The sequence below is a fragment of the Carassius gibelio genome, chromosome B12 (assembly GCF_023724105.1).
Source record: "Carassius gibelio isolate Cgi1373 ecotype wild population from Czech Republic chromosome B12, carGib1.2-hapl.c, whole genome shotgun sequence".
In the NCBI taxonomy this organism is placed as follows: Eukaryota; Metazoa; Chordata; class Actinopteri; order Cypriniformes; family Cyprinidae; genus Carassius; species Carassius gibelio.
Window position 1 is genome coordinate 19,747,193 of NC_068407.1, and position 23,449 is coordinate 19,770,641.

At 38.7% G+C, this 23,449-nt stretch overlaps 2 protein-coding genes across 12 annotated transcripts in view; one reads left to right on the forward strand and one right to left on the reverse strand.

The window, feature by feature from the left end:
* Positions 1-1,156, reverse strand: part of dnah9 (dynein, axonemal, heavy chain 9) — a 100,717-nt gene extending 99,561 nt beyond the window's left edge. For both annotated transcript variants that reach the window (XM_052571461.1, XM_052571462.1), the window contains exon 1: positions 759-1,156. In XM_052571461.1, the coding sequence (XP_052427421.1) occupies positions 759-1,115 (357 nt within the window). In that variant the 5' untranslated portion in view covers positions 1,116-1,156. The remainder of the gene's footprint in view (positions 1-758) is intronic.
* A 16,892-nt stretch (positions 1,157-18,048) lies between these two features.
* Positions 18,049-23,449, forward strand: part of myocd (myocardin) — a 112,266-nt gene continuing 106,865 nt past the window's right edge. For all 10 annotated transcript variants that reach the window (XM_052571301.1, XM_052571307.1, XM_052571304.1 and 7 more), the window contains exon 1: positions 18,049-18,190. The gene's annotated coding sequence lies outside the window, so the exon portion shown is untranslated. The remainder of the gene's footprint in view (positions 18,191-23,449) is intronic.

The following is a 23,449-nucleotide window of genomic DNA, read 5'->3' on the forward strand; positions in this document are numbered from 1 at the left end:
ATTCCTGAACAAAACAAATCTATAAATAACTAAATACATAATTAAAGCAAATCTAAAAAATGTATAACTGAATATTTAGATGAGCTGTGGAAGAGAAAATAATTTCTAACAGTGTTATAATCTGTTACAATTTCAACAATATTAAACTACAATCAAGTACATTTTCTTCTATTAGACATATAAAATATATTTGCATATTTGGTTTCAGTCGATTGTATGTATCATACCATCCATCCTCTCTGAGTGCGAATGAACTCAGAAACTCTCCTGGAATGGTCCGAACTAAGACGTGAACCGATTCTTTCAGACAGCTCTGCGTACTGGTTTGACCGATAATTTCAAAAGAACCGACTCAGATGAATGATTCGTGGGCGAAACTGACATCAATACTCCTGACCTGAGTCTAGACAACTAATAACACTAATAGAGGACTGCTTAAATATTGTCACGGTAAATAAAATATAAATCAATAAAATAGATGTCACTTAAAATCTAATTAATTAAAAGAGAGACAGACGATGTCCACTCAAGATACACGTAACTTAGTATCCTAGTAGCGCTGCAGTTTGTAGTAAACTAGTGTCAGATACTGTGTGGTAGATAATAATGATCTCTAGTATGTTTCTAAGTTAATAATTTAACAGTTTAAGTCTTTAGGAAGTAGCTGTTCTCCTCACGTCACTAAACTTTATAGCGAATCTAAATGATTGTTTTAAAAGAATCGGTTCAAAATAATGATTCATTGGCCATCGACTCACCTTTTCCACGAACACTGAGAACTGCTCCAGAGGAGAGTGGCACATGTCTCCACAAAACAACTCTTTTTTCATTTTATCAGCGGACAGTGCAGTTTTACGCCGCTTAATGAAATAAACCGACTTGTTCCTCCCGGTTCCCGAGAGTCCGAGAGCAGGGGTCAACTGTCCGGAGGAGTTTAACGATATCACCAGAGTCTTGTGTTCAGATTTCTCCAGAAAGTCCTGAATGAGCTGCCGCTGCTCCTCTGCGGCGACACACTTCTGCCAGCGGTCAGACTTCACATTAAACGCTTTCGACACGCATTTCTCGAAGAAATCAAATCTTTGGTCAACTTTTGTCGACTCATTTTCCTCCATGTTGCCGATGTGTTTCTAACTGACCGCACGACTGATTTCTTTTAAACAGCTGTCTCCATAGCAACCAGTGTTTACATGTAACGACCTGCTGTTGTTATGGTGACAGAGACAAACCTTTTCACAGGTGACTGTCAGTTATTTATTGAAATGTATAAATGTAACGAATAATTATTATTTTATTTTTTGTATAAAATTAATTATTAGCTTTAAATGCATTTAAAAAATATCTCTTTCTAAATACAATTGTCAATTAAATTAAATTGTACAGACAGATTAAAATTAAAAAATAAATTAAATTAAATCAATGCATTTAGCAGACGCTTTTATCCAAAGCGACTGCATTCAGGCTATCAATTTTAACCTATCAGATTAGATTAGATAAACATATCTGACACAATTACTACCTGCACAGATAAATGATGTCATTTAGCAGAAGCTTTTATCCGAAGTGATTTATGAATGAGGACAATGGAAGGCATTAAAATCAACAAAAAAAGAGCAATGATATATAAGTGCTATAACAAGTCTCAGTTAGCTTAACACAGTACACGTAGCAATGGCTTTTAAATAATATAATAAATAAAAAGAAAACAGATAGAATAGAAAAAGAATAGAGCAAGTTAGTGTTAGAGGTCTTTTTTATAATTGTATAATAAATGAAAAGAAAATAGAATACAAAAAAATTTTAAAGGTAGTTAGATTTTCTTTTCTTTTTTTTTCTTTTTTTAAAGAATAGAATTAGAATAGTGAGTGTTAAAGTTAGAGGGTCAAATAAAGATGGGAGAGATGTGTTTTAAGGCAATTCTTGGTCGATGATTTTCACTTCATGAAACCGAGTGAAAGTTTTCAGTTTTTTATTTTTTTTCATTTTTTAGGCATCCAAAACATTAAAATAGCTCTTAATAATAATAATAATAATAATATATATATATATATATATATATATATATATATATATATATATATATATATATATATATATATATATATATATATATTAAGAATGCGTGAAATAAAAGCTCTGAGACGGACAGGAAGAGAATAGGAACCAACAGAGACGTCAAACCTGAAAGAAACAGAGGAACAGAACAAACAGCACTGGTCAGTGTACTGTAAGTAACTGTTATGCAAATTCATATTCTTTAATGTGATGCAGGCGGCTGTGGAGAGCTTCATCTAGAACTCTCTGTGTAATACATGAACAACACAAAACAAAAATTAGTTTTCACTAGTTGTGCACACAATCCAAGTGTACTGAAATCAAGCTATATTTTATCTGTGATATTATATTAGGTAACATATTTTCAGGCTATATATTGTACATAAGTTGCTCTTTAGGTAAAATGTGTTTAATGTGCATGCTGCTCCACCTCATAAGCACTCTCTGTGATACAGATCCATTCTCTGTTTCACTCAGTGAGGATCATTTTCCATGTAAAAGCCTCAGTTGTGTTTAGTGAAATCAGAAGGCTCAGATGTGTGAACTCTAGATGCAGTAACATTCAAATGCCATTGGATGGCACTAAAAGAGAACAGACTGCAGCATAAAGTGGCTTTGAGGATTTTCCTACAGTGAGTCTCTTCTTTCTTGTAGCAAATTAAGTTTATTGTCTCCTGAGCCAGACAGTTTTAACATACAGTGTTTTAAAGTTTCTTCTGCTTACCAAGGCTATATAGTAAAAACTGTGAAACATTACTACAATTCAAAATTAGCCTACTGTTTTTTATGTGACTATGTGTTAAAATGTAATTTAATGGTATGATCTAAGCAGATGTTTCAGCATCATTACTGCTATGTTGGTTTGATATGATTATTATCAATGTTGAAAACAGTTGTGCTGTTGAATATTTGTGGAAACTGTAATAAATAAAATGTTTAATTCTTTGATGCACAGAACGTTCAAAAGAACAGCATTTGTTTGAAATAGATATCTATTTTACTGACACACATAAAGTGATCTAAAGATTATTTTGAGACATTAACTATCTATGCAAAGAGTCACATGATCAGTGTCTCAAATGTTCTTAATTAGTTTCCTATAAATAGTTCAACATCTGTGATATTTATTTTATGTTACAATTTTAGTCGGTTTCAGTTTAGGGGATTTTTTTGTACATATTTTTTTACACAAATGTGCCTGTGAGCAGATATGTAGATGACAGCTGTAGATGTTTAAGTAATGAATTATTATGGCTCATGAGGACATGAAGATTAATGCATCAGTGTGATAAGATTCTGAAACGGAAACATGAAGCATTATTTATTGAAAATTCTGATGTAGTCATGTTCTGTCCATGACCGATGGAGGGAGCTAAAGGAGCACCGTCTGAAACCAATGAACCTGCTTCTCATGAAGCCTGTGATCTGCAGAATATAACGATGAATATGGGTGGATAATTACCTCATCATACAGGCTTTTAGTCATTAGTTTGTTTTGAAAATTAGAAATGAATATCAAGAGCTTGTCTGGGCTTAATGGGATGATATTTGGTATTAATGAATTTTTTATTTATTTATTTTTTTTACTTTTATACGTATAAACCGTAATCTTGCAAAATGTTATTACAATGCGAAATAATGGTTACTATTTTATTATCCTTTAAAATATCATTTATTTCTGTGATGCAAAGCTGAATTTGCATCAGCAATGCCTCCAGTATAAAGTGTCACATGATCCTTAATTAATTATTCTAATATGCTGATTTATTATTATATAATATTATTTATTATTAACAAAAGTTGTGCAGCCAAATATTTTTTGGGAAACTGCAAAAAAGAAACATTATCAGGATTCTCCGATGAAAAATAAATAAATAAAAAGAACAGCATTTATTTAAAATATAAATCTTTTCTAACAATATAAATATTTGTTATCATTTCTTAAAATGTAACACATCCTTGCTGAATAAAAGTTTTAATTTCTTTCAACAAAAAACTTTTGAACTGTAGTGTATATTTTTAGAAAATATTTGTATTTTAAATAAATGCTCTTCTTTTTAACTTTTTATTTATCAAAGAATAATGAAAAAAAGTATCACAGGTTCCAAAGAAAATATGAAGCCACACAAAAGTTTTCAGCACTAATAATAATTCAGCTTATTAGAATGATTTCTGAAGGAATATATATATATGCCATATGTAAATAATATAATATATTGTACTAGGTTTAATGCAATATGACATTTTTAGACTGATTAATTTAGAAACATTTCTTGAAAATATGAAAATGTTTTTTTTTTTTAATACCAATAGTACATCATAGATTTTTAAAGGAGTTTTCCTTTTCTTTAATGTGGATACAGTTGGCTCAATCCCTTTTGTTTGATCACGTAACATATAGAGAGGAAACGCTCACTTCAGACACATGAAGCCGGTCTGACTGGGGTTCAAGTCTCTCTTTCTCTCAGCACCGATCCACTGCCATGGCTTTTGTTTCCATGTCCGCTACGCGACATGTCAAAGCTATTTCTGTCCTCCAGAGGGTCTCGACACGTTGAGCGCTGGACGCATGAGAGCGGCTGATAAACGCCTGCAGGAAGTCAGGCCCGATTATCTGCTCTCAGAACATAGAGCTGCGGTCGCTCAAATACACACTCATATCATCCGCTATATGAGGGACAGTATCATCGCAGGGCTCTCAGACATGTGCAGGGCCTCCAAAACTGGTGGTTTCAGTGCTTCAGGCCATGACTGGACAATTTTCATAGTTTCACGCTTTGGTAGAAAGCCAACAGCAACAGGCTGGACCGAGACTCGCACTGAAACAGGATATTGGCTTAGTAATGGCCGTCCTGGGACTGCAGTATGACAGAAATAACGGATTTGCTCTGTGTGTTCGCTCATCTGATGGAAGTCTTTCCCAATTTCACACACATTATCCGCCTGGCTAATTAGAACTTTAAGGGTTTTTAATGCACTTTGACAGCCTCCACCACAGTAAGGCCTGAACCAATGTGCTGTTACTTAAAGTCCATCTAAAGTCTGTCATTCATTATTCCAAACATTATCAGGGTGTTTTTTTAACTCCTTCATCTACCTGTCATGCCAATAAACACATACTAAATGGCTGATTGCTGTGAAGGCGCGGCGTCGTTTGACTCATTCATCACACAGAGACTTCTTACCGATAACTGGGTTCGACTCAAGACATGACGTCACTTCTGGTGATAACACCAAACACTCTTACCTAGAAACTTCTGGAATCACAAGAATCAAGTTCTGGTTCAAATTCCCAGAGCATGAAGTCAGTGAACGTGCTGTATAAGCTCTTTATTTGATTTTAAAGCAGGCCTGTGTGTATGAACAGATGCCCAGCATGAGAAACATCACTTAGGAAATGTTTTACAAGATGCTGGAACTTCAATAACTATGTATGTTGGCCAACAAAAAACAATAAAAAATCAAATTTTTTAATGCACAATAATATCTGTTTTAATATTTAACTAACATGTCAATTAATTCAGTTTTTTTCATAAACCTTTTGTTATGCAGCCACAGCAGTTTCAAACACTTTTAAATTTAGAAGTTAATAGGACGTAAGGTGAAGCCGTTTTTCGTTTCATCCCATTCCCATATATGGGGCACTAAATTATTTTCATTCAAAAAAAAATGTATTGGTTTTGAGCGAGACAATAAAAGTTCTCCATGTGTTATTCAGCAGTTTATTTTTTATAAGTGTCTAAAGTCGACGATAGTTCCTTACCCACGTAATCATATTTTGATCATGAGTGATTAGGCTTCGCGTAACGTGTGGGAAGCAAAACCAATAAAGCGGCCGCTTTTTGGAATGACGTGTAAACATAAGTCAAAATATAAGATATATATTACAAGATATAAGTCAAAAGGTCAGTGTCAGAAATTACACTGAGAGGCTGAGGCAAGTAACACAAAAGAGCAGGTTTATTAAGGACAAAGGCGGGGTAAATAGAGCAACGTCCAAGGGTAAGTTATGCAGTGATTGTATGGGGTCAGAGTTCTTATGTGTGCATTGACTGTGTCTTTGTCTTGCAGGTGATCGGAGGAACGAAGGAGAGGTGGAACAGATGGGAACACATGAGATGAATTGTTGGAGGATCATCAAGGTGAGTGAACACAGGTAAGGAGACAGATAAATATGCATAACAAACTGTGAGACCAGACAAACTGCTAACAGGTAGAGTGCACATATATTGGGAGCATGGTGATTAGTGGTAGGTTGTGACAATCCACAATCAGGTAATTGGGAACTGGTGCAACTCTGTAGATGGTGACTGAGGTGACTGGGACTCCCTGTATTCCCCCCTCCCTGAAGGCGCAGTGTCACGCCATAGATGTGCCAGCAGTGGAGGGAGAGTGGGGGTTTAAGAGAAGGGCAAGGTGTCGAAAAAGCGTTGGCAGGCAGATGACCGAATAGGTTAGGACAGTAAACAATTTATAGCTCCCTTTGGCTCTGCTCTGGACTTGGAGAGGAACAGGGACCCTCTTTGGGCTGCATTCGGGAACCGAATCCCTCTCTGAATCAGATTTGGGGATAACAACCCTCTCTGGACAGCTTTCGGGAACTGGCCACCTCTGGACTGGATTTGTAGACTGGAGGCCTCTCTGCGTTTGAGAATCGAAGCCTCCTCCGGGCTATCCTCTGGGATGTTAGCTTTCTCTGGGTCAAATTCAGGAACAAGACTCCACTATAGGCCTAACCCAGTAACGAAAGCCCTCTCTGGGCATGACATGAGAACTGGAGCCTTCTCTAAACTGGACTTGGGCACAGAGGCCCTCCCTGGGCCATACATAGGAACAACTATTTTTATGAGCCTGACATGGAAATCAAAGTCCTCTCTAGGCTGGATCTGGGATCTGAGAGCCTCCCTGGGTTATAGGCTTGAACAGCTGCCCTCTCTAGGCTGGATGTGAAAACAGGAGCCCTCTTTGGGCCAGATACAGGATATGTGACCCTCCTTGGACTAGACAAGATAAAAGCAACCCTCGCTGGGCTGATCTTGGTAATTGAGGCACTCCTTGGGCCCGACGTAGAAACAGCAGTTCTCTCTGGGCTAGGCATGGGAACACGAGCCCTCTCAGGGCTAAACTCAGGAATTGAGGCCCTCCCTAGACCAGATGTGGGAACAGCAGCCCTCTCTGGGATTGGTGTGAGGACAGGAGCCCTCACTGGGCTGGATGCAGAAACAGGAGCCCACTCTGGGCTAGACTCTGAATCTGAAGCCCTTTCTGGGCCAGAAGTTGGAACAGCCAGCCCTCTTTGGGCTTGACGTGGAAACAGGAGCCCTCTCTAGGCTTGACTTGGCATCCTTGTTCCTCCCTGGCCCAGACATGGGAACCACAGCCACCCCTGGCCCTGGCCCTGGCCGTGACCTGGAATCCATGGCCAGGCTGAAAGTGGAGGCATTAGCCCTCTCCAGGCTAGATTCTTAAACATATGCCCTCTCTGGGCTGGAATCCAAAACAGCAGCACACCCCTGGCTTGAGAGCAGAGTGGCCAGCTGGCTTGAGTTGGCAGGGCCAGCAGGCTTGAGAGTGAAGCGGTCTTAAGGCATGAGAGCATAGCGGCCGGCAGGCTTTTCAGAGGGTTGGCTGATGAGCTTGATGGCGAAGTAGCCAGCAGGCTTAAGAGTGAAATGGCTGGGGGCCTGAAGGTGAAGCAGCCGACGGGTGGCCCATAGGCTTGAATGGGTGAAACAGACGGCAGGCTTAATGGTGTAGTGGCCAGAGCATGTGAGCAGAGCTGAGCAGTGAGAATTTCCACTCCCTGTTCATGTTGGTGTTCGCTTCCCCCACTCCACTGCTCAAAGTCGCACCAGACCGCTCACGTACAATTTCATCCCACTCCGGTGAAATCGCTCCTCACTTGCTCAAATTCAAAATTCCTTTGCATTCTACAAAACTCAAAAAACTCATTCAACAAACTAAAAAGCTAAACATCCATGTGTTGAACATAAATTACCGATGCAACCCCGAACTAGCCAACCATAGACCTATAAGAATTTGGGTGGATTTGTGCATGCCTTAGACTCGTGGTGTGAGTGGTATCGGAGCGGAACCGGAGCGAGACCTTAAGATAAAAACATGTTTCGTGCTCTGACTATGTTTCGCATGCTCCCCACTCCACTTCACTTACATGCTTTAGGAAGTGGCCAACATGTTTGGCTGTGGAGCGGCCAGTGGGCTTAACAGTGGAAAGGCTGGTGGGCTTGAAGTGGAGCAGAGTGGAGCTTGCCTGTAGGGCGACCGCTGTTTCTGAACTGAGGACTGAGAAGGAGCTCGAAACTGAAGACAGGAAAAGGAATTCGGATTTGAACGCTGATCGGAAAAACTGGTATATGGTGTCTGCTACCTTGGCCCCCAGGTCAGCACTGTTCCATATACAAGTTTGGGGATAAATGGGAGGGATTGGGTGGTTGAAACCATTGGTCAGGAATGTAGAGGGTCCTGGCGTGGGGTGAGCTGGAGAGGCAAGGTGTGTTTCAGAGGGGGCTGGATGAGGATGGTTTTCAACTTAACTTCTTCTACCTCAGATGTAGAACCATTTAAATAAAGGATGAGATTAATCAACTCGACCAAAGGAAAATCACTTTTAGGAAGATCACAATGGATCATTTCTTCATCCAGACCCAACTGAAAACAAGTACCAAGTGCAGCATCGTGCCGGCTCACCCGTAAAGAGAGCTCGAGGAATTCGTCCACATACCTTTCCAATGGCCAACCTCCCTGCTGCAGACACCACAACTGGTCCTCAGCCCAATTCATAATTGGCGGTCTGGTCTTCTGTCATCAATCACACAGAAAGACACAGGTAAGTTACAGAAAAGAGCAGGTTTATTGAAGACAACGGCAGGGGTAAACAGAGCAACAGTCCAAGGTTAAATTATCCAGTGACTCTATGGGGTCGGGGTTCTTATCTATTAGGGTCTGGGTTTTTAACTGTGTGGTAATCATGTCTTTGTCTTGCAGGTGATCAAAGGAATGAAGGGGCAGTGGAGAAGATGGGAACACAGGAGATGAAGCGTTGGAGGATCGTTGAGGTGAATAAACACAAGTAAAGAAACAGGTACAGTACTTATGCATAACAATCTTTGAGACCAGACAGCCTACTAGCAGGGAGAGTGCACAGATATAGGGAGCATGGTGATTGGTGGCAGGTGGTGACAATCCACAATCAGGCAATTGGGATCTGTTTTGCACTGTTGGTGGTGACTGAAGTGACTGAGGTGACTGCAGTGACTGGGATTCCCTGAAAAACAGAAGGTCAAAAGTATATTTTAATGTCTCTTAAAGGGAATGTTTCAATGAACTGCTTTCTATGTAAGCATATTGTAAAATGTAATTTATTCCTGTGAAAAAAGCTGAATTTTCAGCATTATTACCCCAGTCTTCAGTGTCACATGATCCTTCAGAAATAATTATGATGTGCTGATTTGCTGCTCCAGAAACATTTCGGATTATTGTCAGTGTTGAATACAATTGTTCCGCATCATATTCTTTGTGGTGATACATTGTGACTACCATTGAACATTTGAAGTAAAAAATGATAAAAAATACAAAACAAAACAAAAAAAGAATAATTTCTTCATCAGCAACATGGATAACTGCACCCTGGAGAGGACTGTGAAACAAAACCCATTCAAAAATGTGGGGGAGATTACAAAGAGTGGACTGCAACTGGAGTCAGTGCTTCAAGAACCACTACACACAGACGTATGTAAGACATGGGTTTCATCTGTCGTATTCCTTGTGTCAAGCCACTCTTGAACAACAGACAGAGTCAGAAGCATCTAAACACAAAAGGAACTGGACTGCTGCTGAGTGGTCCAAAGTTATGTTCTCTGATGAAAGTAAATTTTTCATTTCCTTTGGAAATCAGGGTCCCAGAGTCTGCGGAAAGAGAGGAGAGGCACACAATCCACGTTGCTTGAGATCCAGTGTAAGGTTTCAGTCAGTGATGGTTTGGGGTGCCATGTCATCTGCTGGTGTTGGTCCACTGTGTTTTCTGAGGTCCAAGGTCAACGCAGCTGTATACCAGGAAGTTTTAGAGCACTTCATGCTTCCTGCTGCTGACCAACTTTATGGGGATGCAGATTTCATTTTCCAACAGGACTTGGCACCTGCACACAGTGCAAAAGCTACCAGTACCTGGTTTGAGGACCATGGTATCCCTGTTCTTAATTGGCCAACAAACTCGCCTGACCTTAACCCCATATAAAATCTATGGAGTATTGTGAAGAGGAAGATGCGATATGCCAGACCCAAGAATGCAGAAGAGCTGAAGGCCACTATCAGAGCAGCCTGGGCTCTCATAACACCTGAGCAGTGCCACAGACTGATCCACTCCATGCCACGCCGCATCGCTGCAGTCATTCAGGCAAAAGCAGCCCCAACTAAGAACTGAGTGCTGTCGATGCTCATACTATTCATGTTCATACTTTTCAGTTGGCCAAGATTTCTAAAAATCCTTTATTTTTATTGGTCTTAAGTCATATTCAAATTTTCTGAGAGGGGTGCTTCGATCACGATCGGCTGATCGTTATGCTCAGCTCGTCAGTAAAGCCGGTTTTCTAATGAGCCGTTAATTCCATCAGGTGCGTGATTTCACATAGAGCAGCTGTTACTACACAGAGCCGTTGTTAATAGAGAAGATGTGCAAATCCACTTAATTTTCAGCGTTTTTTGGCGCATCTTCTCTATTAATAACGGCTCTGTGTAGTAACAGCTGCTCTATGTGAAACCAAGCACCTGATGGAATTAACCGCTGATTAGAGAACCGGCTTTACTGACGAGATGCGCATTAACGATCGGCCGATCGTGATCGGAGCACCCCTATTTTCTGAGATACTGAATTTGGGATTTTCCTTAGTTGTCAGTTATAATCATCAAAATTAAAAGAAATAAACATTTGAAATATATCAGTCTGTGTGTAATGAATAAATATAATATACAAGTTTCACTTTTTGGATGTAATTAGTGAAATAAATCAACCATTTAATGATATTCTAATTAAATGACCAGCACCTGTACTAGAAATTGGGGCAATTTAGTCCCAAGGAGTATTGAAACAGTACACTTACAAGTATACTACTAAAACACTGATATTTGTATACTTGCTACATAAAGTATACTTAAAAATATACTTGAACTTCACTTAAGTATACTTAGTAAAATAAAACTAAAGTATACTACTTTTTCGTAAGGGTCATTATGAAGAAGGGTCAAAATTGATCATCATACTGGATTGGATGTGATATCACACAATACATATTACAAAACTGTTTTTTAAATGCATGAAAGTGTTCAAATAAAAAAATAAAATAAAAATAAAAAATGGACATGCAATCCTGTCAGATGAAAATGTGTTTTGTTCCCCGGATTACCTTACAGCCATAAATTGAAAGGACACTGTGTAAACACACTTACGGTGCTTGATAAATGACCACGTGTAAATCCTGAGAGAAAATTGGAGACGCAGAAAATAATGCCACGAATAACAATAGGAGTGAGTCCTGGCAAATATCAAACTATGAATTCATCCGTCAGGATCCATGGAGCACTGAATTGATATTTTTGTGCATTGATCAGAGCCTCAGACCAGCTCAGAGGTCAGATATGAATATGACGATGTCACACATCACTCGTGATGAGACCATCTTCACTGATAGACCCTCAGAGGAGCTGGTGTTTCTTCTCTCTGAACTCACTCTAATAGCGTGTAATCAGGGCCAATTAGAGCTCAATTAAAGCAAAGAATTTCTTCATGAGGTCAGCTTGGAGACCGTTCCTGGACTCAGTTTGAGGTAGTATAAATCAAATATGGATTTATAATAAAGTTTCACCGGACACAGAGTTCAGGAGCCTCATATTCAGTCTCAAACAGTGTTAAAGCTGTTGTTGTTTTGTGGCCTTATGTCTCACATGGGACACAGAGGATTACGTAATAAGTATGTAATTTTGTTTAATGCATGTAAGTTAAAGCACCAGAAAAATCTTTGCAGGGCTACTAAAAGAGCTCACCATAAGAAAATCTCTGCATTATTTTGGCATTATTCTTCACTCTTACCCCATCATTTTAATTATTTAATTCCTGTTTTATCTTAACTCTACATTTATGTGTATCCTCACCTGCAGAGCTTTATTCATTCCAAACTACAGTCTCCTCTGTTTTGTCATAACTTTTGCTGTATAACAAACTCAGACTCAGAGGTATATGATGTCATGTTTTCCCAAACTCAGTCAGTGCAGTCACAAATAAATGCTGGTCTCCTGGTGCCACACACAGAGCCGCAGCTCTTCCCATCTTGTGTGCTTGGGTCTCATTGTGTGTGTGTGTGTGTGTGCGTGGCTGCTGAAGCTCCGTGTTTATTTAAACTCTCTGGTCTGTGAGTTATGAGTCTTAATGATGACTGCGGTGCGTGTTGCTGCTCTATTGTTGAGATGCTGCCTCTAAACAGGCCCGCTGTTGTTTATTTGAGATTTTGGTTTTATATTACCACGTGTCATTGAACTGTTTACAGTTTGTCCGTGTTGATTGATCATTTCTATCACCCGTTCTCCTGCCGAGAGGAAGATAGGATGCATGAAGGAGTAAAGCCATTTACCCGATTGAGACTGTTAAAGGGCAGTTCACTCAAAAATCATCATTCTGTCCTCATTTATTTATTCTCTCTTGTGTGGAACATAAGAGAAGACATTCTGATATTCTTGGTTCTTACAAAGAGAGTAATTTTTCTAAAGAAAGTCCGGCAGGTTTTGTGAGTAAATGATGACAGAATGTTCGTTTTTGGGTGAATGATGTCAAAAAAAGCCATTGCTTTGCCAATGACGTTATCACCCTGCGCTCTCTCTGCCAATTATGATCTAGGACGTTTACGTGTAATCCGCCTGCATACATGCCGATTTGTTGTTTGATTGCGCTCCTGCCAGATTTCTTATGTTTCACCGAATGCTGAGTGAAAGGACAAGCTGAGGAATGTAAACGCTGCTTATTTTCCAATCCAGAAAAAGCTGAAAAATCCTGGCCAGATCTTGAGTCATCAGGCCCGGTTCTGCTGGAATGCCATTTATTATTGTTCTTGTATTGTCTGCTTCGACTATAAAAATGGGATTGCTGAGGCCTCAGATATGTCTCTGGACGTATCGCACGTCTGTTTTTCTGCAAGACGTCCTTCGGCATTGGAACAACAGCGGCTTGCTTATGTTGGCATGCTGGGAATATGCTTCATAATCTGTTGACATATTAAAGTCACAGCTACATGATGTTTAGACACTCCAGAGAAAGCTGAAAGAAAAATGTCTGTTTTACGAGACTCTGTTTGTCATGTGCCTGTAGATTCATAAACACACGGCGCACGGCTTTGACCGTAAAGTCAATCACGCAAGGCCTGTTAAATTCCGCCGCTCGCTTACAATGCTATGAAAAACGGCGTGCTCGAAAAACAATTTCTTACGTTTCATATTCCAGCAGATGATTTTCAGACAAATGAAACGGATTGCATTGCATGTGTTTAAAATTAGCAGCGGGCCTCATTTGTTACATTGATGAAACGCTGCTTGTTTAGCCAGTGATTGTATAAATATACTGAAGAGTATTATTATAAGTAGATTTGTGTTTAAAATGTAATTAGCAGCTCGCTCACCACGTATTGTTACAAGCGTTTGGAAAGATTCGAGTATTTAACATGAAGACACCTGATAATGTTGGGTTTTGTGTAGAACCGATGCTTTTGTGTTGAAGATCTTCATCTGGCTTGCAGTCGGTAGCTATATATAAACCAATTGGTTATGTTTACAGACAACATTTACTTTCAAATATTTATGGTTTGTATTCATCAACTATGGGTTTGTTTTTAATACGATCTGTCATCTGAAATTGAAATGTAATGCTAACGTTTTCAGATTAAGTCGTCACAGTTGTGGAGAAACATTGCAGCACACAATAATCAAAGAAAGCTTTAGCCCTAGGAATAACCAAGATCATTGGAATATCAAACAGTGTATTGAGAAATTCATCTGACATTCATCAGAAATGTCATAATTTAATATCTTAAGCCATCCAAGGCCTCAGGACATTTTTGATTTATTGAATCAACAAGCCTGGTCTTTGCCCAATCAGTTTTTGCACAAACTGCATTTGCTGTCATAATGAACTTAAACACATTAGCGTGATTGCTCTTCAGCACACTCTTATACTGGGCAAGGTGCTTCACGGGGGAAAATTTAATATAATTCTAATGTTATTTAATGCACAGTTCATTGAGCATTTGGATCTTATTTGTCTCTCCTCAAGGGCTCGGGAAGTTAAACTGTGTCGGGGACATGCATTGAAAACAGACAGCGTATGCTAGTACACATAATTCAACCCTCACTGCATTCTGCTCTTCATCTTGCACACACCGAGATATTAAATTCTGTTGATTGTTTACATCGGTGTCATTTCAATTAAAGGCAGTCTTGTCTTCATTTTTATGGCAGATGAAAAGTGGCGTTATGGCTGTAATAGCTGTAAGATATCAGTTATGTGACTTCAGCCTGACTACATTTTGAATTAATGCAACAATTTTGGACATAAAGCAGAAAATTTAATTTAAAAAATCAAAGGTTTACTCACCTTCGGGTTATCTAAGATGTAAAATTAATTTGTTTCTTCATCAGATTTGTAGAAATATAGCATTTCATCATTTTTTTCAATGGATCCTCTGCAGTAAATGGGTGCCACTGACATGCAAAGTTGAATGCTAAATATTGCAAAACAGCATTACTGATTACACACATGGTCTCATAAAGAAATTCTATTTAGAGTTTGCAATAATTAAATGAATAGTTTCCTAAAATATGTAAATCTGCTGGAAATATGCTCACCCTCAGGCCATCCAAGATGTAGATTTTGTAGAGTTTGTTTCTTCATCAGATTTGTAGAAATGTAGCATTGCATCACTTGCTCACCAATGGACCCTCTGCAGTGAATGGGTGCCGTCAGAATGAGAGTCCAAACAGCTGATAAAAACATCACAATAATCCACATCACTCCAGTCCAGTCCAGCAGTAACATTTTATGAAGCCAAAAACTGTGTCTTTGTAAAAAACAAATAAATCAAGACATTTTTTTGCTTCAAACCATTGTTTCTGGCTCAAATTCTTGTACATATTCAAAATCTACCTACATATTGGTTTAGAGCTGTTTTGGCATGTAAACGGTGCTTGATCTGTGCAGATTTCTCTCCTGATTCAGACCAGATACCTTCTTCACTGGAGGAAGTGTTATTATGGATTATGAAAATGTCTTAATGACAGATATGTTTACAACACACAGCTTTTGGTTTCACACAATGTTTGACTGAGTGGTGTGGATTATTTGTGGATTATTGTGATGTTTTTATCAGCTGTTCGGACTCTCATTCTGACGGCACCCATTCACTGCAGGGGGTCCATGGGTTATGCAATGCTATATTTCTACAAATCTGATAAAGAAACAAACTCTTCAAAATCTACATATTGGATGGCCTGAGGGTGAGCATATTTCCAGCAGATTTACATTTTTTAGGAAACTATTCATTTAATTATTGCAAACTCTATATAGAATTTCTTTTATGAGACCATGTGTGTAATCAGTAATGCTGTTTTGCAATATTTAGCATTCAACCTTGCATGTCAGTCTGTTGAGAAAGTCCCATTTTATTACCACATGCTGCTCAGACACACACAGACTGATAGATTTACACGATTAAAGCAAATATTCAGTCAGCGTATTCATGTCGGATTAAATGTGCCAGAAATGTTCTTATCCATGCTTCACACTTTTTATTTCCTACCATCTGGGGTTTTATATTCTTTCTGAATAAATCTAAATGTTATAGACAAATCGACAGACTTGTCATTGACAGAGTTCAAAACCCGGTTACTAGTAAGGACTGATGTGTGTGATTGCTGTTTACTGATGGAGTGTGTGAGAGGATAGCAGGGTGCGAACAAGAGCAGTGTCTGAACACCCTAATTAAGGCCTGAACCCCCCGAAAGCATGTCTAAACAAACGCTTTGAGGTCTTATAACCACATATTAATTTTACATACAAGTATATATACATTTCAGCTAGGATCTAAAATGTTTCTCTTAACACAACAATATATTTCACTTGGTACTAAACAAGCGCTCACAAACAGAAATCATGTAATTGTTCAAGCTGCAAGGGAACTACAGCAAAAACATGCTGCATTAAGATGAAATATGCATTATTGTTTGATGCAACCTTAGCATTAAACTGAAAAAGTCATTCGGGGCATTCACACAATGAAGGATGAAGCAGACTGACGGAAGATCTCTGAGGGAACTCTGTTCACAGGAATGTGTTTTGAGTTTGTTGCAGCGTAATATGAAACATTCCCGCTTATTTTTGCCATTACATTTCATGTAGAGAGCGTGAAACTCCACAGCAGGCTCTGTTGGTATTGGATGACATAGTACTCTTTTCAGTGTTCAGTCAAAACTGCACAAACCTGACATCATGGCTGGTTTGGAGTCCAAATATAGCACACGAGCTGAAATCCTCTCTAAATTTAACCTGTGATGTCATTGTCATCATGTTTTACAGCTGGCCGCAGTCTGTCTTACTCAAGGAACGGTACAAAGGTTTCTGAATAAATCTGATTTGTGTCATGGGAATGTGCAGCAAAACAAGTCAAAGGTGATGGGTGGCAAAGGACTTTTCTTTTGCCATTTTTCTGTCCTAAGAGCTTTTTGTGGTTGTGTGTATATATCACTCACTAAACGTATTCAGAAAATTCGAATAGGGAAGCGGTCACAACCCCAACTTCCTGTCAGACAGACGGAGCTGAAATCATTAACGCTGGCTTGTGATTTTTCTAAAGCTTGTAATATCAAACAGTCTGTCAAATATTCTTAGTTTGACAGAGCATGACCTAGATGTACAGTACATTTTAATTTCCTCTTTATTGCATCGAACACATTCTTCTGCTCACAGTCTAGAAAAACTATCTGGATATTGCAAAAATGGTTCAGAGAAAACCTTCAGAAATTAATTTGCAGATGCCACTTGGTTCGATTGTTTTATTATCTATAACATGCATACATTTGAGCAAGTTTCAGAAATACGTTTTTCCAACTTGGCGCACTTCTGTATTCCGGTATACAAATATCTAAACATTCTTCAGTCGAGATGTATTTACTTCAGTAGCAGAATGACTGGAGATATTAAGTTTTTTTTTTTTTTTTTTTTTTGTAAAGTTTAACAAAACTAAATAGGTTTGTGCTTATTTTGATACATGCAATTTTTTATTTGCAATAATAAAAAAAATCTTCTCTGCATTTCTCTAGTTTACTTCATAGTCTAGTTGTCTAATAACCCTGTTGGCTCTTTGACTAATTGCTTTGAATAAAAGCATCTGCTAAATGCATAAATGTAAGTTAGCCTTAATGAGACAAAGTCGTAGGTAATTTTGTTCCAAAAATGTTTGAAATGTAATTTCCCTCAACATCGTTTCCATCCCAGAATGCTGTTACACACCGTACATCATTTGATATTTGGTGGAAATGACGCCGTAGTGAAAAATATTCATATTCATTGCCAGATTTCTCCTGTGATGCAAGTTTGTTCACTGTAGGACATTCATAGCAGACACAATAAACAAAAGTGACAGTATGGAAAAAGAAATGATTTTCACGAGTCCACAGGGATGAAACGGCCCTTCAGTTAAAGAAATCTGAAAATCCTGTAATCGCATAGAAAGGTAAACAAGCAGAAAAGCAGCTATACATCACAAACCGACTGACGAGTGAGAGCTAATATTTGTCCAGAAACACGTCTCCCATAGGAGTCCTGACTGAATATTTCACATGGGAAGCTTTGAACCAGTGACTCACACCGACGCCGTCATCAGAAATCAACAGGAATATTTCCAAAATGACTGTTTGTTCCTACTAAAGGCAGCAGTGAAAGGCGAGTGAATGCTGATAAAATCTCCTGCACAGATTCCCTGATGGCAGTAAGGAGTAACTGGGAGGAGAGAAGCGTCTGCGCTCCACGAAACTGCAGGAGCTGCTGCCAGTGACACTGAGCCTCCAGTGAAGACACGCCGATCAGGTCAGGCCTGCACACATTTCTCATTCAGATCTAGTGTTACGCTATCAGGCCTGCGCTTTGATTAATAGACATGGTTCATCAGAGGTCTTGCTCACTCATATATTCTAATGTGTGTTTCTCTAAATGCTTTAGTGGATGAATCTGATAAAACCAGCTTGTTTGTGCTTAAATGTGGTTGGTTGACATACATGAGCTTTATCAGAGGAGCTGTGCTGCTGTGTTCTTACAGTTTCTTGAACCGATCTGAGCGTTTAGATTCAGTGACGCATGGTGTTTAGATGTCTCTTGGCTCAACGCTGGCTTTGGAGATTTTTGCAGTGTGATGTAAATGAATATATTAAAACTGAGATTTATTACTCAAGGAATGTGTGGACGTCTTGGCCCGTCCGATGCCTTAAAGCCGTCAGCTCAGTAACAAGAAGATTGGTTGTTTATAGAAGTTGAAATGTTCAGAAGGAGCGTATCTTCAGGGCTGATCCCGGGAGCCAGGCGTAATTAAAACCAAATGCTGGAAGTTCACTTCAATACGGCTGCGGATCTTGCTTTTATGTAGTTTGGCAAATTGCTCTCCTTTGTCAGCTGTAGTCGGTGTCACGTCCCTCCCTACGCGCTCGTGTGCGTTTCTGATGCTGGAGATCCTCCTCCGTCAGGTACAATGTGTTTCTGATTGAAGCTCTTTCATGTGCCCCCAATTGCCTTCTAGAAACATGACATCATTGAGCGGCGCTTCTCAGCGTACCAACAAAAGAGTTGTTCTCAATTGTTCTCATGCTATTGTTCTTCATCATAGGAATTTGATTACGAATATAGTTCTGAAGCATTCCAGTTCTGAAGATTAAACGTAGTACATGAATTTCTATTTTGAGTCATGTGTTTGTTAATTTGCAGTGAACACGTGATAACCATTTACTAGAAATTATGATCGAATAGTTTACTCAAACATAAACATTTGCCATCCAAGATGTAGATGAGTTTGTTTCTTCATCAGATTTGGAGAAATGTGGTATTGCATCACTTGCTCACCAATAGATGCTCTGCATTAAATGGGTGCCGTCAGAATGGGAGTCCAAACAGCTGATAAAAACACATTACAGAAATCCACACCACTCCAGTCCATCAGTAAATGTCTTGTGAAGTGTTGGCAAGAAATGAATCCATCATTAAGATGCTTTTAACTAAAATATGAGTCCCATCTCCTGTTGTTTCTCACATTAAAATCCACCCACATATGTGTTTAGAGCTGTTTTGTCTAGTAAACAGTGTTTGATCTGTTCAGAATTTATTTTTTTAACTGGACAAAGCATTATTATGGATTATGGGCTCATATTTTATGTAATAATGTCTTAATAATGGCTTAGTTTCTTTTGGCTTGGAATGTAATTCTGACGGCACCCATTCACTGCAGAGGATCCATTGGAGAACAAGTGACGGAATGCTACATTTATCCAAATCTGATAAAGAAACAAACTCGTCTACGTAAATCTTAAGCACATTTTCATTTTTGGCAAAACTGTTCCTTTAAAATAAAGGTTCTGAAAGTTTATTTTCATAGTGATGCCATAGAGGAACCAGTTTAGTTCACCCAAATAACTTTTCAGTGATCACTTCTTAAAAGAACCATTTTTCTTAGAGTAAAGAACATTTTAATAATCTGAGGAACTTTTTTTTGTATTAAAAAAAGAAAAAAATTATCTCTGTCTCTCTCTATATATATATATTTCTGGTAGTCAATGACATGTTGATATTTCAAATCACCAAAACAAACACGCCCCTACCCTAAAAGGATTGGCACCTCTTTTGATAGCTCCACCCACATACGGGGTGTTTTTGTACTCGGCCCGACTCAGTTTCCTAAAGCGTTTAAAAAATATATATATCCCACCTTTAAAGGTTCTTCATGGAACCATTGTTGGCAATAAAGAGGCTTTATTCTTAAGTGTAGACATACAGACAGATACAACAATATAAAGTTTTCTTTAAAATACACATTTTATATGATGATTTCAACAGTATGAAAGTCTCAATACATATAAATTGTAAATTTTTCCTTTGTTATTTTATCATGGAGACTCTTATTTACGTGTGATGGTATATGCTTATTATAAACACTCATTTCATGATCTGAAATCCTGTTCTGTCATTACAGATGCTTTTCATTTAATTGACAGACTTTGTCTTATCAGGCTTTCATTTAGTTTGCATTTTTTGGCTTTACTTTTTGTGAAATTTTTGGTATTATGAGGTATTATGAGATATGGTGTCAATATTTCTCATATGTATTAGACTAAATAATCAAGAGGATTTCGTTACTGTACGGTTTTATTGCAAAGGTGAACCAGGTGAAACAGGATAACCTGTCAGTCTCAATAATTGCCAGGTTATGTGAGTGAAGCCAACGAGAAGCACAGAACAAATACAACTTTATCATAAATCATCAGTCCTAAGCTGGAGGATGGAAACATGAAGGATGATTCCATATACAGAAGCCATCAGTCATTTCCTACTGTTTGTTTGAATAGATCAACAATAGCATGAGTGTCATCATAGCGATCTGCCAGATGGACGTTCTTATGACCGTCATGCACTTTTCCGATGTAAAACAAAAAAACTGAGGTGTATTTCTGATTTTTAAACAGACACCGACATGTGTATTGATCGGATCCAGATCAATCAGCTCATTGACCATTCATAGTAACACCGCCTTGAGTGTTTAAATATTTGTCAGATCCAAACACGGTCGATGAGTCACGAAACAACAATGTGAGTAGAATGAGCGCTAGCGCTTTCCCTCCAAAGTGAGGACGAAAAACAAAATCCATTCTCCTGCATGCATAGCATCAGCATCAGACTCCATGACATCCATCCAAGAGAAACGGCAGAAATAGCCCTTCTATTCCTGGCCTTCGTCGGCACTTTGTTTATGTCACTTTTTCTAAAAATAACTTACGTTTTAAAATGATAAGCTTGTTCCATTTGCTTGATTTGATTTCTTTTTTTTCTCTGCAGCTGTGATTCATATGAAGTATGTGATGACATAAGCCCCGTTATTTGTATAGTTTCTGGCATTTCCTACTTGATGCTCCACACATCCATCCACTTTAGTCCAAATTAGAGTCTGATTGCTTCCCAAAGCATGCATCATTATACATCTTTAGGGAATTGCTGTAATCAATGGCAGACAGACTCGGATCTTAACTTCTGTTCTCAAGGAGCTGAACTGTAAGAACTGCATTGATTACCTACATTATAACCTCGCTTTTGATTTCAGGAGAACTTGTGTATTGTCCAGCCTTTTCCGAGATTAAAAATGCATCCAAAATTAATATTTAGCAACTGTTTCATAAGCATGAGATACTGACTGAGGCAATTCACAGAATGATTCGCATGAAGTCACAAGGAAGTGGATCATGATGTTTGCTGGAAAATAGACTACACTAAAGAATATTTATCAGATTATAGAAATTTGGAGAGATTATCAGGATTCATATTTGTCTACTTATAGCTACTGCATGATATTTGAAACACTGTCTTAGGCCGGTCCGCAGAATCACCTTCCACTAGAAGACTCTAAACTCTGTGGAGTACGAAAAGTGACACCACCGGCACTTGGGGCTGGATCACGGTAGGGTTGTGACTGCCCCCGCCGTATATCTAACTTCTCATAGTCAGATATATAACCACAGCACAGGATTCCTAGCCTCGATAACGAGCTCTAGATCCAAGGAACACTGGTGGAGATAAAGGGAAAGAGACGTCTCCAACCCATCCGCCAGATCATGTGTGATCCCCGAAATCTCGGTCACTGCTGTGTCTCAGTAGCAGCTGGACCGCAGACTCACAGACACACACCATGGAGCGTGCCCAGTGAGAGCGGATCGCTTAATAGCGGGAAAATCACAATCAGTCCCCCGAAAGCCGACTGTGTGAGCTCCACACCCCATTAATGCTGCTCATTATAATATCAGGCATGCTTATGCACGCTTGTGCAACTGGCAATTATTTTTTCCATATTGCTCATGACATAAAGATAGTCACATGCTTGGATTGGATGTGAATTAGATAATGTGGAAGTTCAGAATGAAGAACTAGCAAAAGAAACACTTCAGATCTTCACCATGAGCTTTCCAATGCTCACACTGGGTTTATTATAAATGAGACAAATGTGCTTCATTGCCGTCTGCTGTTTTTAAGTTGATTCATGGTCCATAAATGTACAATGATGTCAGGTTCATTTCAGCAAAAGTTCTCCAAAAACTCACCTTTTCTTGATCAATGTACCATTTAAAATCTTTTGGCTTCAGTCATCAAGAGATAGAGGATCACAAGTGTATGACATCCATTTATAAGCAAAGTTTCATAATATTTCTGGCAATGAGGGTTAAGATAGATTCTGATCATTTCAGTTTGATCATAGTATGCTACTTATCAAACCGATCATTCAGCATGTAACTTTTTGCAAACTTTTTTTTTTTTTACAGTATTTATTAATCTAGCCTAATTAATACATGTATACTTGCTCATAATGCACTAACTATTGATAATTTCAGAATCAGATTCAGAATTATTCGCCAGGTGTGCGCAAACACATGATGATTTTTTTTTTTTTTAAGGTGCTCCTAGTACATACATACATGCATACATACACATCTGACATAAGAACAGAATAAAAATAAAATAAAATTAGTAAGACTAACCAATAAATAATGTGTATGAATCTGGAACAGTAGATTGGTTTATGTACAGATTTGTGCAATTTTACTCTATATAGAACTGTATAAATAAAGAGATTTACATAATACTTGAGAAAGGCAATCATTTAAGAATTACAATTACAGAACACAGGTAATGATTCATATGTTAGCTGTTTAAGCTGGAGATGGCATGGGGGAGAAACGTCTCAGAATACGAGTGTAATTAGGTTCCCTGAGTAGGGTACGAGACACTGCGTCCACTAGGGATCGCTATGGGGAACATCATCATTACCCGTGTCTGAAGCATACATTGAAAAACACCAACAAGTTGGCTCCTGACAGCCGCTGATGTCACACCTGGCGCGACTATGGATAAATAGGCGCAGGGAGAACACGTCATTCCCTTCTTCATCTGAAGCTTGCGTCCGAAGCATGGCAGTGAGCTAGAGGACACAGTGTCTCGTTCTCTACTCAGGGAACCATGGTTACATTCGTAACCTGAGATGTACCCTGGGACATTAGACGGCTGTCCGTGACATTACCCCTTACGGCCAAAGGCCTAGGCTAC